Source organism: Chaetura pelagica, unplaced genomic scaffold (genome assembly GCF_000747805.2).
Source record: "Chaetura pelagica isolate M959 unplaced genomic scaffold, ChaPel_1.0 scaffold150, whole genome shotgun sequence".
NCBI lineage: Eukaryota > Metazoa > Chordata > Aves > Apodiformes > Apodidae > Chaetura > Chaetura pelagica.
Genome location: NW_009952052.1, coordinates 4238502 through 4256978, shown reverse-complemented (window position 1 = coordinate 4256978; position 18477 = coordinate 4238502). Strand labels below are relative to the sequence as shown.

Genomic DNA, 18477 nt, shown 5'->3' with positions numbered 1-18477 from the left:
GGAAAGAGAGGGAAGTGGAGAATTCAGCAAGATGTAAAAGTGCACTCAGAAGTGCAGCGCCATTTGGCCATCTGTGACTCTCAAATACTCAGTTCTGCAGACATATCTAAGACTTGTGTTATCAGAATCATCAAGGGAAAGCAAACCCTATAAAGTATTTCTGAAAAGTAATGTTATAACCTAGCTGCTGCTGCTTTCTGCCCTCCTTCATGTACTCATTCATGTCATGATCCACACTTGCCGTGCTAGAGATCAAGATCTTTGAAGGAAGAACTTACCTTTTACAGGTTTTCCCCAAAATGTCTGACAGAGTTCTGACTGATATAAGATAGATCTCAAAAAACTGGACACCAAGCTTGAATATGCACGCTAATATATCTTGTAACACACTACAGACAAATTTCACAACTTTCTTGCATAAGTAGTCAACAGAATATGTAAAAGTATTAGTCTTCTTTGTTATATTATGTTTCACATAATCTCACGTCAGTAAGTCAGTTTGCATCCTGTAAATGAAGCTCCCTTAGAGCCATTCCTGAATACCAGCTTTTCAAAGTCTCCCCCACTGTCTTAGTCTCTTTATGTTCATTTTTGTTTCCCCAAATGATGCAGACTGCTATTGTTCTCTCTGCAGCCACAGTACCTGTTAATCATGCCTGATGTAGCCTGGCATTTATCTGGGTGATTCATCACCATGGAGGAGATCTTTAACATTGAACAAATTACTGCGTACAGCGCAGAGAGGAAGGAAATCATGTTCTTTCCACAGGAATTTTACTTTTGCAAGTAATTCCAAAGGTGTTTAAAGAAACATAGAAGCATGTAGCTGCTGCAGAATATCCTTAGCATTTTTAAAGACTCATTACATTGAAAATTTGGAAGATAATCAAATCATTTTAGCCTACTGCATTTAACATTTTTTTTCATTAAAATATTTTGTTATATGTGTGGAGAATATTAAAATGTTTAATATGTTCTGTTTAGTTTCTATGCATAGTTAACCATATTACCATGCAAAATCACTGCATACAGTTAAAATTATGATTATTCAGGTATGACTGCTAGCTTATTTTTTTCTCTACCTCCATGTTGGCTCTCACTAGAATATCCAGTACAAATCTTTGTATGTGTGTACCTTTGAGGTGAAGGAAGTGTGTTTTGTGTCTATTCATTATCCATGAGGATGATGTCAGGTCAAATTAATCTCTTTTTAAATGAGGGATATTAGCAAACCTTAACTCAAAGATGGCTAATCCTTCAGTATAAAAGCAAATGACTGTCAACTCAAAAATATGTAAAAGATCTAAATATCTAAAAAGTATCTAGAAGCTGGATTTGTTTGCTAAGTACAGTAAAATGTTTACATTCTGAATCACTTTGAAAAGGCTTTCAAGTTCAATTTTTGGTACAAAGCATGGATCCCCAGACCCTTTCTTCTCACTCAGTCTGCCAGGAAGCTGTGTGGGAAGCCTTTCGTATTTTTCTGGATCGGATTCCTGATACTTCTGAATATCAGAACTGGGTTACTGCCTGCCAAAGGGAAACCTTCTGCATATTCGACATTGGCAAAAACTTCAGCAATTCCCAAGAGCACCTGGAAATAATTCAACAGGTAAAGATTACTGACATTTGGTCAGAAACTGGGGGGGGCTTCCAAGTCCCTCCCCATTGGCTTGTATAAAGGCAAAGTATTGCTAAGGAAAAGGAGGGGGCATATGTTAGAAGGAAAACATAAAATACAGTAAACAAAAGATCTAACAGGCTTCTGGTCAATGGTTGGATACACCCACTAGTAAAATGCTGTTTTTCTTAATCTTTTTGCAGCGAGTAAAACACAGAACCTTCCAGGAAAGGTAAGTAGCACAACTGGAACGTTGCCACTTGGTATTACAGCTTTTTTTTAATAAAAAAGATACATGTAGATGTGCATGGATGTGAACAGATACACAGATAGCACTGTGGTGTATTTAGTATGTGGTTAGAGATATGTGTAAACTGTATGTCATAGTAAACAGCAGCTGAATCACAAATAATGAAGGTGGCCAGATGTCTGAGTTGCCTGTTCCCTTTGAGACACTCCAGAATGTCTTAGACTAATGCAAGCTCAAAACCTTGACAGAGCCATGGCTTTGCATTAGAGTAGTGACAAATTATTACCCCTAATTGCTATAATTCTCAGAAGGAAAGTCAGAGAGCTTAACAAAAGTTTATCTTGGAGGCTTCATTAAGCAATAATATGAAAACTCTATGCCTTTAGCTTTCTCATGTATTTCTACGAGCCATGACAGTGTTAAATACTGTGCTGCTTTATTCTGTAAACTCTTGGGAAAAAAGTGTGCTCCTGGCAATGCTCAGAAGTCTGAAAACAGCAGGATTAAAGTTACAGTACTGAACTCTGCATATAAACACTGTATTACAGCCAGGCAAATAATTGTCCACAGTTTCTCTGATTTATGTGGTGTTTTTTTCTTTCAAATATTCTTAGATTTTCAGATGTAGCAAATAATATTTTCCATATATATGTTATACTGTCGCATGATCACAGAGGTCTTATTCAGTATGACATGGGAGCTTTGAGTGTTCATCTTTCTCAAAATTGTATTTTTAATAATGTAGAGCCTAATTAAACTCCCCTGGAAGTCCAGAGGGAGATCTTCTCACTCAGCCTAGTGCAAACAGCAGCAGCAAAGCAATAAGTTAAGTGGCTGATCTCAGACTTCTTATGCTTTGTATGAACAGCACAGTTTTCCCTTGAAACAGTTCAGAAGTCAAAGTAAATTCTATGAAATTACTAGTATTTTAGGTAGAAATACAAGCAGTCATTGTTATGCACTGTTGGACTTCTTCAGCACTGGGTGGCTTGAGAAACATCTTCTGTAGATGCCATGCAGAGAGATCAGTCACCAGTCAAAGCCACAACAAATTTGTGAAATAAATTTGTGAAAATTACAATCATTATTATTACAAATAATACTTTAGTTCTCACCACATGAGGTATTCAGAGGATGTGGTAAATCAGGTTTTGTTTGTGTTCTTTGTCTATGTTATTAAACATCTAGGTTGGTCCTGTGTAGAAATGCAGCCCAGCCACCTTTTCTTTCTATGCTACCAGTTTCATGTTGTCTCAGTTAACACCACACTATGTATTTACAGTGTCCGTAGTTCTTTCACTCATATCAGTTTTCACAAACCCTCCACCTCTGTGCACTTCCCTAATAATAGCTATTTCTATAGAAATTTTGAGGAATTCTCTCCTCATTAATTTCTGTGATTGAACTTTGTATTTTATGCTGTGTTTTTTTCTACACTCTACTTAGAACGTGAAACAACAGAAATTCTTCACCCCGTAATTTCAGGAAAGAAAAATCTCAAAATGTTACTTAGAAGATTCTTATAAAGGAATCTAAATGTTTCCAAAAGCTATAAAAGAATAAAAATTGGGATTTAGAGCAAAAATTATTCTATAAGCTTAACTACAGGAATCTTTAACACATCTATTATAGAATGTACTTAAATATACATAACCACTTCTATTTTTCAGGCTAGCTAACAGTCTCAGTTCCAAAATTTATTCACCAGAAAATGACTGTAAAGTTTATAACAGAAAATAATAACAATACGAAAATAAATGCAGACATTCCATACATCACACCCACCATATTCTTACTTGAGTTTTCAGCTGTCTGCCATGAGGACCATGGTAGGCATTAACCCAGGAATATTTAGATCAAAACAAACATTCTTACAATTAATAATAATCTCAATCCAGATTATCCTTATGATATTATAATGCAGGCTGATGACTGAAAAATAAGTTCACCTGTCCTCTTCTCACACCAAACCCGTGAAACACCCTAGGAACAATTTAGGCTCTAAATGTACAAGCAGCCCAAAGCCCTTACTGATTTGCCTTGATAGGGTGAGATATAGCAAAGGAGGCAATAGCTGGTTTAGATAATGCATAAGAAGTCTTGCTTCCATTTTAGCAAGTGGTCAACCATTCATAGACTTCAAGGACAGAAAAAGCAGACCCTGTGCACTGATTTAATCTCTGTGACCCCATCCCTCTGACTGCTTGGAGAAAATCAGTCATGAAACCTCATGAACAGACTCCTGACAGGATTAGTAATCCTTGGTGGAGGAATATATCAAATCAGTAATTCTTTTCATTGTAAGTGCAAATTCTGTATTGAAGGAGAAGAAAGAAAATACATGAACTGTTGAATATAAAATATTATCTACTGCTCATTGCCTGTTTAACCAGGTTGTTAAATATTCTATGAGAAATAACTTCTCTCATTTAAAGTACACTTAACATAGAGGGCACTTCTACATTTTTTACACCCTTGCCATTGCCAGTATTGCATGCTGAATGTTAAATCTCTCATTTCTACTTGATTGATAGGAAAGATGAAATATCCGCAGAGAAAACAGGTGGCAAAAAGCTAGAAGACATTCCTTCCATTTCTACAGGTAAAACAAAATCTGCTTCCTGTGTGTCTGCCCATTAAATAGAATTGTTAAAACCAGTAATTTATAGATCTTAGAAGGCTGTAATTTAGTGCATGGAGTAGAAGCATGACAAGTTCAGTGAAGTCCAGTATTTTGCTAAAGCAAAATAATGTATAAGAAGCATTTTTAAATTTCTTTACAACATGTCTGTTACTCAAGTGTGGCATTCTAGGTTCATTTCACAGTCTTTCAATGCATATGTTTTCCTAGTTCCACCCATATAGAGCTAATTTTGCTTCAGTTATGAAATAATATTTATAGTGTTGTCTAACTGTCATTTGTTAGGCAAAATAAGCAAGCAGATGAAAATAAAAAAATTACTTTAGCCAGAAGGTTGCATTAATGCCAGGACATTCATTTCAGCAGATTATTATTCCCATGAGACCTAACAACAGTGCTGTGCACTACAGTTATTTAAAATATTAGAAATTTATGCTGTAATTTTTATTCATTAATAAAAACCTGTAAATATGAGCGGTTTTGTTCTAGGCAAAAAAATCCTGCATCCATACCTTTATGAGGTTTAGATATGACAGAATCTTATTGAAAGTGACTTCCAGCAAAGTAATTTTGCTTCTAGCTGGAAAACTCTTTCAAAGTCTCTTGTTATTTTACATTTAGCCCCAAAGAAAGGTGGCTATTGTAGAGACAAAGTCCTCAACTGGCAAAAGCAAGCGGAGATATTTGGTGATACATAACGCAGTATGACAGGAAATAATCAAATATTATTTAATTCACACCATTTCACTGCTGCAGAGTCAGTGCCACTTTTGCCTTCAGTCACACACACACACACAACACTGTTGATGTTTTGACCTGGAAAGAAATACTGTCCAGGGCATAAAAAGTAGCAGCTTTACCCACACCACCAGTCATGACCACTTTTCACTGACATAGGCTTGGCTCAAACATACGCTCCACAAGGAAAGCTTTTACAGCAAGACTGACCAGCAGAGAAAGAGGAAGATTTTTGATGTGCAAACCTGTTCTTGTCTGATTTTGCTTTAAAACCCCTCAGACTCCCTTGGGACACCCATCTCTCCAGATGCACCTAATGGCACACTGCTCAATGAAATTGTTGACACGAAGACACCTCCTGTGAAGGTGAGGGAAGCCTGTTTTCCTATCTCACTTTTTCACTCACCTGTTCTTTTTGAGCTCAGCTAGCAGAAAAGGTCTGGAAGCATTATAAACACTTAGTGCTTGTAAACTATTTTTCCTCTCTGTTACTAGGACTGAAGGATTTTATTATTATCTGTTCTGTACTGGAATAGTTCTTGATGTTTGTCACTGGGAACCAGCTTTCAGGCAGAGTCTTCATTCTTTAATGAGATGCCCATTGCCTGCTTTGTCCCATTTTGTAACCTTGTTCTTCATTAAGTAGTGTACAAGTGCATGCCTTCTGAGCTTTCCACGACACAGGGGACAGGACTGGATGTTCTTGCCCTTTCTCTGCCAGCCTTCCAGCTGCCAGAGGAGCTCCGCGACATCTCCGCAGGGCAGCCATGGCGCTGTGGGCTGCCCCCTCCTCCTCAGGTTTACAGCAGCTGCCACAGGATACTTCTGAGACAGGGAGTGAGGGGAGAGGCTGTTATTTTCCCTGTCTTGGCCACCCGGGGGTGGCAGGGAGGTGACCTTGGCCTCAGCACAGCTGAATGGCTTCAGGGAACCTTCCGGAACCTCCCTATGGAGAGAGACTGAGGCCTCAGCAGGGTGGGCACCACTGCTGAGGAGCCCCAGGTGGGAGCCAGACCCTTCCATTTCTCCTCTGATTTGCTCTGAGATCATCTTTGCTTTCTCAAAAAAACTTTGCCCTTCTAAGGCAGTGAAAGAGCTGATAGATTATGAGGATGAAAGAGTTTTTAAATGCTTATTTGTGGTGTTTTAGATGTACTGGGAGATTGCCATTAACCAGGTCCTACATGTTATAGGTCTTCTCCTTCTTTCTCAACCCAGTCCTTTGTGACCAGGTCTCTAAAGGCTGGCTCCTTATAAGTCATAGGGCAGCTATATAGAAAGTGCATATTGCTTAATCTTCTGCTTATATGATAGAACATTAGAGAACACTCCGTTTCTGACTGATGAGCCATATTTTTTTATACAACACAACACATACAATTCTCTAAAACTGAGGCATCCTAAGGAATGACTTAGCAGAGATGAATTACACAAAATCAATGGCTGCAGAAAGTGTTCTCTCCTGTTTTATTAATTCTTTATTATATTAACATTTTATTTTCTCTCTTACCCACAACACACCATAACTGCATATATTTATTGTTCTGCTTATTCTTGTAAACTGTCAAAACCTAGGTGTTATGTATGGGACAGATGTCTCTAGCAACTTCATGCCAGCCCACCTGGCAGCAGAAGTGGGAGCTTCACCTCTCTGCTGTTCTTTTGGGCCAGTTTATTATTGTTCATTGTCTTGCTGTTGTGCTTTCCTTGTTTATTCAAGGAATAAAAAGCTGGTTGAGAGTAAAATTGTTCTTGAGCAAATAAAAATATTAAAAAGTGTTTAAATAATACATCAAAGGATAAAAATAATAAGAGTAGGCCAGAACTGCAAATAGTGTCAGGAAACAGCAAACAAAATAAGAGACAGTAAAGTCAACTACACAGGAAAGTTGTAACCCAGGTAGGGTTAATTCTACTTTATCATCAGGAAAAAAAAATGCAAACATCTGAACATGAAACAGTAACTGAGAGTTTGGCAGTGTGCTCTGGTTGGCCATGGGTTTTCTGAGGGTAGGATACCAAAAAGCTTGTAATATGTACTTTTTGGTCTTGTTGATGTCACACACTTTCCTCCAAAGTGGCAAGTAAAGCAGTATGACTTCAACGATGATGGAAATAAGACTTGGTAACACTCTCTGTGCAAGAAGTCACTTGATTCTGTTCCTCACCTTCATGCATATCAAAGGCAACTCTCAAGTCACAGTAACAGAAACTTGTTTGCAAAGGCAGAAGAATTAAGGCAACAGTTGTGGCTAGGAACCCTTGCATTTTTTAGAATATGGTTCATATGTGCCCATATGTTGGGCACAGGCTTAAGAGGGAACCCTTCTACCTGTTAAATACTGAAATCTCGGGGGAAAAAATCACTTTGTTTAATTTCTCCCCCTTTTTTCTTCTCCTCTTCTTTTCCAGGACCTGGAAACAAATACAGTCCCAGAACTGCCTGTGGAGCAAATGGTAGAATTCAGTGTCACTCTCACTGATCAGGAGTACACAGCTGAGCTTAATGACCCCAACTCCCCACAGTACCAACAATTAGCTGCCAAATTTCAGCTACAGGTAAGGAGGCTGAGTGAATGCCAAAATGTTGGCTTTTTGTCTTGGCTGAGATTCATACTATGAAATAGATTCATAACATGAAACTACCTTCACCATGAAAGAGAACTAGAACCTTCTGCCTTCATGTGAAATAGGTAATTCCTGTTGTCTCAAGACCTTCAGTTTTCCTTCAGGTAGAGTCAGTTTATCCTTTTGTTTAAGCCAGCTGTTCCGCCACCAAGCTAACATCTTTGTCAGCAGTAGAGCCTTAGATAACTGAAGAAAAGATTAAAAGTATAATTTGAGCTTCATCAGGAATCCATGAACAGAGCGTTGTCATAATTTAATTTCTACAATTAACCTAATGTGAAAGGTACTATAAATGTTAAAAGTAATGAGCGGCTGTTGTCTGAGCTATTCTTCAGAGAACGTCTAGTAATCTTGTTGTGCATTACCATAGTTTCAGTAAGAACTGGAACATCTGTGGTGTTTTCAGATAATTAATGATATTAGCTGAATGTTCAACTATCGGTTTAGTAGATAGCAGTTGATGACTTGACATTCCCAAAAGGTTCTCTTAGTAAAATTAACTAAAGCTTCTCATCACTTTCACAAGCATTCCTTAGTGCAAGCTATTTCACTACTCTGTTTCAGCTTCAGATACTTGTAGAAAAATGGTGAAAAATGTGCTGGCAGAGCTGATAATAATTGGCTTTTCTGGATTTCCAATATTATCTGCAAACAAAGCTGCCTGCATGTTTTGCTTATTATACATATAGTGGTATAATTCAGCAATCTGTTTTTTTAAGTTATTTAATTTATTTCATTAATAGGAGAGTGAAAATTGCACTTTCTTGATTGTTGAATTATTTTCTATTGTCAGAAAATTTTATCTGCCACTTTAAAGAGTCCAAAGCTGTTCACGACAGGCAATGTTGAATAGAAAATAATCGTAGTCCGGTACCATGAAATACCCATGAAGTGCTTTCTTCCAAAAATAGGTCATGGGTCATGGAGGAGGCAGAGGCCAATCTTGATACAAGTCACTTTTACAAGTGCACTTAAAGGGTGAGAAAGAGATTAGATTAAAAATTTAAATCTTATCCAGCTACACAAGCTCCTGTACAAAGAGAAGTCCTTGCAAAGGCTGGGACTGTGGAATTCCAAGCTCAGTTCCTAATTCATTCCAGGATCTGGGAATAGGGAAGTTACAGCAGAGTTTATAGTGCAAATGTTCAGAAGTACATTTGTATAGCACAACTGACATTTAAAATCAAATGAAAACCAGAATTCAGATTCAGATGCCCACACTACTTAGTGAACTGAGATTTATTTGGAGAAAGTAGGAAACTGGGAGCTACATTTGTGCACACTGTTAAAAGAAAGCATCAACTTCATTATGATGGAAGAGAGTGAAAACTCAGCTGGCAGAATATGAAAAAAAGGGGATTAATTTACCTAAACACAGACATCTGGTGCCATATTAGGTGCCCATGTTATCCAATACATCTGCGAGTGCCTCTCAAATATGAGAAAGCTGCACTTTTTTGATCCAGCAATGGAGCAGAAGGTGACCTTAAGGCATATAAAATGGCACTGCTTGCCTATGCTTACGAAAATGAATTGCAATCTAGTGATTTAGGCCCTTAAGTCTGTTACTTTCAGCGAGCATTAGTCTCATGAATACCATTTTAAATCTTCCCATAGTCTACTTATTACTTCTGCACCACTTTTACTCTGTGAGACAAAGCTCAAAATGAAATATTTGCTTCAATTCCTTTTGTACTGTCCTCTTGTTGGAGATGAGCAAGGGGAGTGTAGGTGATCAGCCATTTTCTGCACTTACCCTTCAGCTGCTCTGCTGCTTACAGCCACAGAAAAACATACTCTTAGACTGATACAATGTGGCTGATACTGGTATTATGATAACATAGTGAACTTCGGCAATTTTTCTTCACTTAACCCGCCCTAGAGATGCAGAGAAAGCTGCGAGTCTAACCATCCATTCCCTACCAGTTCTGACAAACTCTCACACATGAACAGAGGACTTCTAAATGTGTGCTGGGTTAGTTCAGAATCATATAGCTAAGGAAAAGATTTCTGCATTACTGTATATACTTTTAAAATTATCTGCTGAATTAAAAGGGCCTGATTCCTCAAAAGGCTTTTTTAGTTCTTTTCAAGTGCTGAATTCACTCAACACCATGGGCTTTGCTTGCAGATGAAAGGCTTAGACAATGTGTTTCCTGGTATGTAGCAGCACCAGGAAGTCAATCAGAAAGGAACTATGGAACTTGATGTTTAAAAAAAGCCTTTTATTCTTAGATGTACATAGAATATTTCATTTGACTTAGCTGCATAAATATTGCCACAATTGGAAAAGACCACAAGATCAATTAGTTGAATCTCAAAACATTGTTAATTGCTGAGGTGCCGACAAAACCACTTAATCTAAAGTCTGAAAAATGTATACAGTATTCACCTTTTCTGCTTATTTTTTATTCTTCATACTATCTCTTCTATTCAAAAACATGTAACTGTACAATTGTAGTATTATAATTAAAATATATATTAAGTTATTTTATTTATATAAGACAGTTAATACTGTTCAATTTAGAAATTATTTGTCAAATAATCCAAATCCATCCACATTTGGTCAATATTTCTCAATAATTAACAATTTACAGTTAAGCTTTCTTGAATCACAAAATTATTCATGAACCAAAAATGCTGAAAATGAGAAAAACATTTGATTCATACTGTTTGACTTGCTCTATTATGAACTAGATTATCACTGATTTACATTATTACGTTACATACAGCTGTATTTTGTGCTTCATTTTGCCTATTTATAGGGCCTACAGGCAGCACATACAAATGAAATACTGTGTTTAACTTGAGCAATGATACCACAAAGAGAGCAGATGAGGCTGTTTCCTAAAGCTCTTTCTAAAATAGGAAAAATATTTCCTACATACTGAACCCGTGCTTGCTTGTTAGTATAGAACACTGAATTAATGATTTCATGTTTTTCTACAGATGCAAAAAATATTTGAGAAACTTCCAGGATTCAAAGAAATCCACGTATTAGGATTTAAGTAAGTAAGAAAATGGGACTCATTTTTCTAATGGCTGCTAGTATTCTTCTCTTCCTTCTTTCCCTCCAAACCTCCCTCCTCAACTTTCCCTCCTGTGACCAATGACAGGACTCGGGGAAATGACAGGAAGCTGAATCAGGGGAGGTTTAGGTTAGATATTAGGAAAAGGTTTTTCACCCAGAAGGTAACTCAGCACTGGAACAAGCTCCGCAGAGAACTGGTCACAGCACGAAGCCTGCCTGAGTTCAAGAAGCATTTGGGTTATGCTCTCAGGCACATGGTGTGATTCTTGGGATGCCCTAACAGGGACAGGAATTGGACTCGATCCTGATGGGTCATCATCTTCCAACTCAGCATATTCTATGCATATATGATTCTATGAAAAGATCTATAATAGTGGGGTGTGTAGTGCTATAAACAGAAAATACTTTTCTGGGAACAAAACAGAGACAGTATGGAGAAAAGCACGAACACGTCCCACGTGAGACTACGACACTTTAAATTCCTAAGTAGAAGTATCTTTGATTCTCTGAGGGGTGAAGTAGTCTAGATATCCTTGGAAATTATTTGCTAGAAACATTTTATTAAGGATTTTCTTAAATGGCAGTATCAAGAGAGTTAGGAATATGATTATTTATGTGGCTACTTCTTTGTGCGTGGACCCTGTGCCCATAGATAACAGCAAAGGTGCCTTGACATGAGAAGGTTGCAGGAGGATACATGTTCACACGTGTAAAACAAATTTTTCTCAATTAAGAAAGTTTCTTTTTTTAACAAAATCTGGGTTGACTTTTTTTTTCAGCTTTGGCTTCCTTGTATGTTTACTCATAATACAAGCTACTGTGTATTTTTGCAATGAGAATCTACAGGAGAAAGAGGATCAAAAAAACTGAGTATCTGATATGGTTATGCTTCTATAGATAAGAACACATTATGTAAAAAGTCAAGGGAAAACCAAATTACTAATAGTAAGCAATAACATAAAATTGAAAGGGGAAAAAAGAGCAAGAAAAATACATAAATTCATGTGGGCTTATGGCACAGCATCAGGAACATTCAGTACTTATAGTAATATTTAATACATTGAAGAACTTTCATATTGCAATGCAATTTTAGACAAGAACATACTTCTTCCTAGCATTTCTCACTGCAAAATTGCTGGGGAAAAGGAAAGAAAAGAAGAAAACAGAGTGAAAATTAGTTGCTTACATTTTGTTAGTGAAAGTAAAAAAAAATAAAAATAAAAAGCTGGCTACCACAGAACAAGCAGAGATTGTCTGTAGTAGCACCTCAGAGTTACAATTTGCAATAACTAACCTCTTTTTGTGACTGCAAGAGATGTGGGTTCCATTTCAGCTTAGTATCTTGGTCTTAGGAGATGATACGAAAGTACATTCATCACTGTGGTAGACCAAGATTGCTTCCCATCATCTAGTAATTTACTAAGCTCTTGAGGATTACAGATCAGCAAAGACAGGTGTTGCTGTCCTTTCTCTCTTATCCTTATTGCTACATATATAAGCAGTATTTCCTACCATGCAATTTGGAAGGACAACATTAGAGATATGCTAGAGAAATAGATATGTTAGAGAAATCAGTGAAAATAATAGGGCGTTTTTTTAAAGGCGGCACCGTGTGTGGTAACAGTAATAGTTGCTACTACTGTCACAGTCTTTCATTGCCACCATAGAAATACAGATTAGTAATGACAGTCTTCAAAGTGCTTCAGTCTTCACTACCATCTGTAGTGGGAAATAAGAAAGCAGATATTTCAGACTATTAAGATAAGGTAAAATTCTGTTTCCCCACTCAAAACATGGAGATTCCTATCATTTTGAAGGAGAAAAGTGAAATTACAGAGTGTAAGATGTCATTTTCACACAGAGACAAAAATTATAGAGAACACATAGAAGATAAGATAAATTGTCAAAATATGTTTTTTTGTTGTACAACTGATTTACATTAATCTTCTGTTTTTCTTTATTTTGCAATCTTTATCATACCCTTTCTTCTTTGATGAAATGAAGAGAGAAGAAGGAGAAAGATGGGTAATTTTTCTGTAATCCATAGTTAAGATTAATAATTTTATAGACTATCTGATGTAGATAGATATATCAATACATGTTCTTTATCTGCACGTGACAAAGTGAATTGATTTGTGTTCTGCCTTAGTACAAAATCTGTGATATAAAGCAGCAGGGACAGTTTTTATCTTAATCTGAAGGGTTCATGTAGTCAAATTTTGTCAGAATCTCTGAAGAAAAATGTTTTACCTAAGAAAATTCACATTCAGATGAGTTAAGATCTCTATCAATCATAAACAGAAAGTGAAAAAAAAAATAAATAAAGACACTTCATGTTTAAATTTGCATTTTTGATCTGCTGTTTCCAAGCTGTATTCCCACACACACATTGTCTTCAATAAGTATGTAGAGTTTTATTTGTTACCTCCTTTATTGGGCCAGATAGAATGGCAAAGCTTCCAGTTACTAGGTTGATAAAATGCAGGGAGCTTTTGCTTGATAATACAAAGAGCTGCAGAGCCTTTTGTTGTTGCTTAAAAGTGCTGCTGGGGAAAAATTTGTCTAGCAGTTCTCAGAATTTCTCTTTTACTTGCAGTTTAAAAGGAAAAATTGTCTTATGTTTTTGCTGAATTCTTGCAATGTCATGTAACTGTAAACTGCATACCACATACTAGATAAAGTGACATTCCTCTCTCTCCAGTTATTTGATATTATATTAGCAACACAGTGGAGTACAAATGTTTCACAGTGTACTCATTATTTTTCATTTTAATTAGGTGAATTTAGCATTTATGAAAAGTATGTATTAACAATTGTCAAAATTTGAGACTTCTGTTAACCAAGTACGTCTAGGGAGAAGCTATAAACATTCATCCAGACTTGGAAAAGCTAACTCCCAATGTGAAAAGTGATCAGCTAAGTAATTAGCTAATTTTCCTGCTGTTCTTCAAAAATTAGTAAAAAATTTCCCCAGATGTGATAGGATTTTTGCTTATCTGTAGTTTTATGAACTGTCTGATCACTTTTCATATGTTCCTGTATAATTAAGAAGTTACTGTGGCTTTTAGTAACCTCAAAATGCACTTATGACTATTTGAACTAATAATCAATTACTTTAAACTACATTACCAGTTCTGTAGGCCTCTGATTAGTCAGATTAGTTTTCTTCAATATTGGAATCATTATTAGAAATTATGCATAGGAAAAAAAAAGGTTTAGGTATTGCAAAAGAAATTTGAAGATGACAATTTAATGAGAAAGAAATATATCTGCATTGTTTTTACAGAAGATTATAAGTTATGGTTGCAGGTATTTTTGTTTGCTTGTAAAATCAGTCCTAACCCTGATTTTGCTGCACTGAAAAATTTTGCATCTTCTCCTTGCAGATCAAGCAGCACTATAGCACGATACGTGGTAAACTTTGAGAGAGATGGCTCAGACACGAAGAGCACAGCAGATGACATCTCAACTATTGGATCTAATAAGGTGGAAAACGGGAACATTCCACTTTCTCCGAAGGACGAGATAGCAACATCTAAACTCACAGTGACAGACCTTCAGCAACTGGTTGCCATCGCACTCCATGAAGACCAGTCCCTGCCAATGGACCTTGGAACACTTCACTTTACTGATGGTCAGTAGGCAGGCCTGGTGCCAGGCACAAGTCTGAACCTTGCCCTTTCAAACTGATGCAGTTTCAGTAAGGTCTTCTTTGCATCTCTAACAGATTGTTTTCATTTGATATATCCCATTCTCCTAAGCACTGCATAGCATCTGAAGGATGCACAGATCTAAGTTAAATTTTGTAAATTTTGTAGCAAAATATGCCTTTATATTTTTACAGCCTGACTTCCAATCACACTGGAGAACCTATGTCTTGTTATTTTGTTCAGAAAAGCTTGATACTTTGCACACTAAGAAAAATAAGAGGAGAAAAAAATTACAACGAATAATCACTGTATCATTTTAATTTCCCAGTATGGATAGTCTCCCTTCTTCAATAAGACAAAAAGTGAGGGCTTCCTATAAGATAAATCTAGCTTTCTGAAAGCTAAATCTCTTTTGTGAGGAAGCCATCTAATCTCCCAGTGAAGTCAGAGAGACAGACACCCTAAAGAGCATTTGATCCCGAGCTAGAATCTGTGGTGTGAATTGCACTGTAGGTACATTTTGGTCTCTGAAACAGAGGGGGAGCACAGATAACAGGCTGGGTCTTCCAGCAGAAGATGGAAGAGCTGCATACTGTTCAGTAATGCAGCTAAGAAATATCCCCTCTTAGTCCAACAATGATTTCTTTTTGCAAAGCTAGCATAGCCCTAGTTTTGGGGAGGTGGGTTAAATATGGGGAAAATATTTTTTTAAAAGATGTAATATCTATATTTACCAAAACAATCTTAAAACACACACAGAATTCCAGCTGCATTGTTCATTTGCAAACAGCAGAAAATGTTTTTGGAGAATAAAAACATTTAGATGAATTTATACTTTCTGTAAGAGTAAATCTCATCTTTTAATGTAGATTAAAAGTCCCAAGGAAAAAACCTATGGATATACAACACTTTAATAATAACAACTAGTTTAATTGATGTATTTTTACTATTTTTAATAACCAGTCTTAGAAAAACAGCTTACATGCAAGGATGTTTAAAGAGGGGGTGAATGGAGCAACTGGGCACTAAAACCAAAACACTGACAGTAACAATGATGTGGACTCTGGATAAAGCTGATAAGAATTCAGGCTTAATGAACAACACAAGATAATGACTCATCATAGCCCATGCAGATTAAATGGAGCAGTTCACACACCATCTGATTTTGAGCATTCCTCCCTGGTACAGCTCTCTGCAGACCCATCCCCTTTATATTAAATAAAGAGCACATTCCTGTTTTCCTCGTAATTGCCAGTTTAAATGGAAATTTATGTCTCTTTCTTCTTAACATGGGTTTTTTTAAGTAATTTTTGGATGGAGAATAATTTTAATACATTTGTTTACTGAGCTGATGGGTTTTGATCAGTGTGCCACTGCTGAAATGTTGTACTCTCTCTCTTTTGTGGTGGTTTTTTTTTTTTCAGAATCTATTATACCATCTACTGAGTTTGATAATGACATCCAGGCCATGGTCACAATTCCTCTGGCAGGCCCTGGTTTGGTAAGTTAATAGCAGGTGTTTTATTTTCTTATTTACATATTTATCCATGAGAAAATAAATCAAAAAGTGCTAAGATGTACATAAATACACAGAAAAAGGCTCCTATGCTAAAATGTGTATCTGCCTTTTATAAATGCTTTAAGGATAAATGTTGTGGTGTTATACTGCAACAGAAGTACTGTTTAGAGCATTTACAGGTGAATATTACTGCTTGATTACCTTTTCCAGTTTTAATCACAAAGTAAACCATGTCTCAGTAGTACATCACTGTGACAGGAGGGCAACTGACAGGCAAGTGAAAGGCATCTTTCTTTGACCATTTTTTTAAATTACAGGCAATGTAATTAAGATCACATGCACATGCCAAATATTGTATGTATCCCATGACTTCATGCTGAGTTAGATGTTTGCAAGCCTCTGTGACTAAAGAATATTGCCCTTTTTAGCAATGAAAGTTAAACATAAGAAGAATGAGACTTTCTTTTAAAAAACTTTTCCAGGAGGACTCCATGAGCGTGGAACTCCCACTAGGTTACCCCAGCCCAGCAACAGTAGACCAAACAGAAGACCCCTTGGTCAGCGAATTTACAACTGGAATCCCTGTGCTAAGTGCCCCTGAAGACTTAAGCAATTTTGTCACATCTGAACCTGCATTCCCTACCAAACCCCCCAAAGATTCATTTCAGGACAAATCTCCTACAGGCACAGAAGGTATTGCTACTGAACATCAAAGTTTCACAGTGCCTTTCAGTGCTCTGGCGAGCACTAGCAGTGCTCCAAAACCAGAGGATTCATATTTGCCTCCTCCAGCAGATGATTCTGCTAGCAATGACTTAATCACTGATGGCTTTGAGTCTCCAGTGGAGCAGCCTACCACTCTGGCAGTTTATACCACAGGTAGCTCTACTCCACCTAATCTCCTGCCAGTCGAAGAGGAGAAGGAAGAACTGACTGATATAACAGAGCCACCTTTCAAAGAAGCTGACCAAGATATTCTGTCTGGACAAGGTAAGATACAAAAGATTTTTCCATAAGAGAGAGTAGTAATAACAGTTATTACACACACAACCACATATAAGTACAGTAAGTGTTCTATTAAGTTGTCACAACAATTCTTCTGGGCCATCAAAGGGAAAAGATTTACATTTCTGATGCCCATTTCAGGAAAATCCTAATGTACCTGACTTCAAGGTTGTCAAAAAAAACCCAACATCAACCCAACAACAATTGCCTAAGGATAAGGCACACTTTCTACAAGCTACTATACTAAAAATTCAAAAAGGCACAGAAAAACACATATCAGAAAAATAAATTTGGGTTGGAACTTGTCAATCTGCAAAGCAGAATGAACTGTCTAGATCTGTAAAAAAAAAAAAAAAAAAAAAGCTTCCCAAAATTAAGGTCTACTATCTCATTCCTCCTTGTTGAACACAAGTTATGTCTAAAACAAGCAATACAAGACTTTCATCATCAACTCTGCATCTGAAGAGGATAAAAAAGGATTGTTCCCTATCTAAAAAGAAGGGATGCTATGTTAGCAAAAACACAAAGCTGTAATTATTTGCTTCAAATCTTATAGTGTAAAAAATATACTGGATGTTTAATAGAAAAAAGATGCTGAAAATCTATTTAGTGAGCTTTTAAATGAGTAAATAGTGTATAGTCTTTAAAACTTTTTATCTGTTTATAGTTTTTCTAGAAGTTCTGTGTACAGCATTCCCTCTATTCTTATATTTCCCTGGATTTTGCATATTTCATAGGAACTGCATTTGCTCTGGAAATTCAGGACTTAATAACATTTATAACAGCTTTTATTGAAGTGAACAGTGTCAGTTTTATTCATTTTAATATGGCTAGCAGAATTTCTCACCAGCAGGTATAGAATTTTTCACACCTTGTACCTGGCTGTATTTCATAGCCACGTTTCTTAGTAATATTTTTTTCATTTATTTTTTTTAATCTTTTAGTTGTTGCTGGTGTGAAATGGCAGGAAATATTGAGGCAGTGCTGCATAGGTTTGGGCAGAAGGCTAGGCTTTAAATGCTTGCAATTTTGCTACATTAATTTCCAATTAATTCTCCATCCTACAGTCCAGATGATGGAGCAAATTTTCTTCAACACACGTTTAGAACTTTAAATTCACTCCTCTTTACCATGAAAAGAAGAGCTGTATAGCAGAAATAATGAAGTTTGAGATTCTTTTAGGTGTCCTCATCAGCTATACATTTCACAGATGGGCTTTATTGCATTGGCTATCACATGATTCCTGAGCATTGGATGTCTACAACATACACCAACTACTTTAATTGTGCCTACCTGAGGTCACTGAGCAAAGCAATAAAAAAATTCTTTCACAGCTCCCAGAAAGATACTTCAGACTCAGCCTCATACACACAGTTCACACACATCATGTAGGG

General features: G+C 36.7%; 1 protein-coding gene across 1 annotated transcript in view; it reads left to right on the top strand.

Moving 5' to 3' along the window:
• IMPG1 (interphotoreceptor matrix proteoglycan 1) overlaps positions 1–18477 on the top strand; it is a 57596-nt gene that overhangs the window by 15109 nt on the left and 24010 nt on the right. The window contains exons 3-12 of the mRNA XM_010003436.1: positions 1446–1612; positions 1825–1853; positions 4406–4494; positions 5531–5616; positions 7663–7809; positions 10828–10886; positions 12914–12934; positions 14296–14543; positions 15984–16060; positions 16561–17068. Coding sequence (XP_010001738.1) covers positions 1446–1612; positions 1825–1853; positions 4406–4494; positions 5531–5616; positions 7663–7809; positions 10828–10886; positions 12914–12934; positions 14296–14543; positions 15984–16060; positions 16561–17068 — 1431 coding nt within the window. The remainder of the gene's footprint in view (positions 1–1445; positions 1613–1824; positions 1854–4405; positions 4495–5530; positions 5617–7662; positions 7810–10827; positions 10887–12913; positions 12935–14295; positions 14544–15983; positions 16061–16560; positions 17069–18477) is intronic.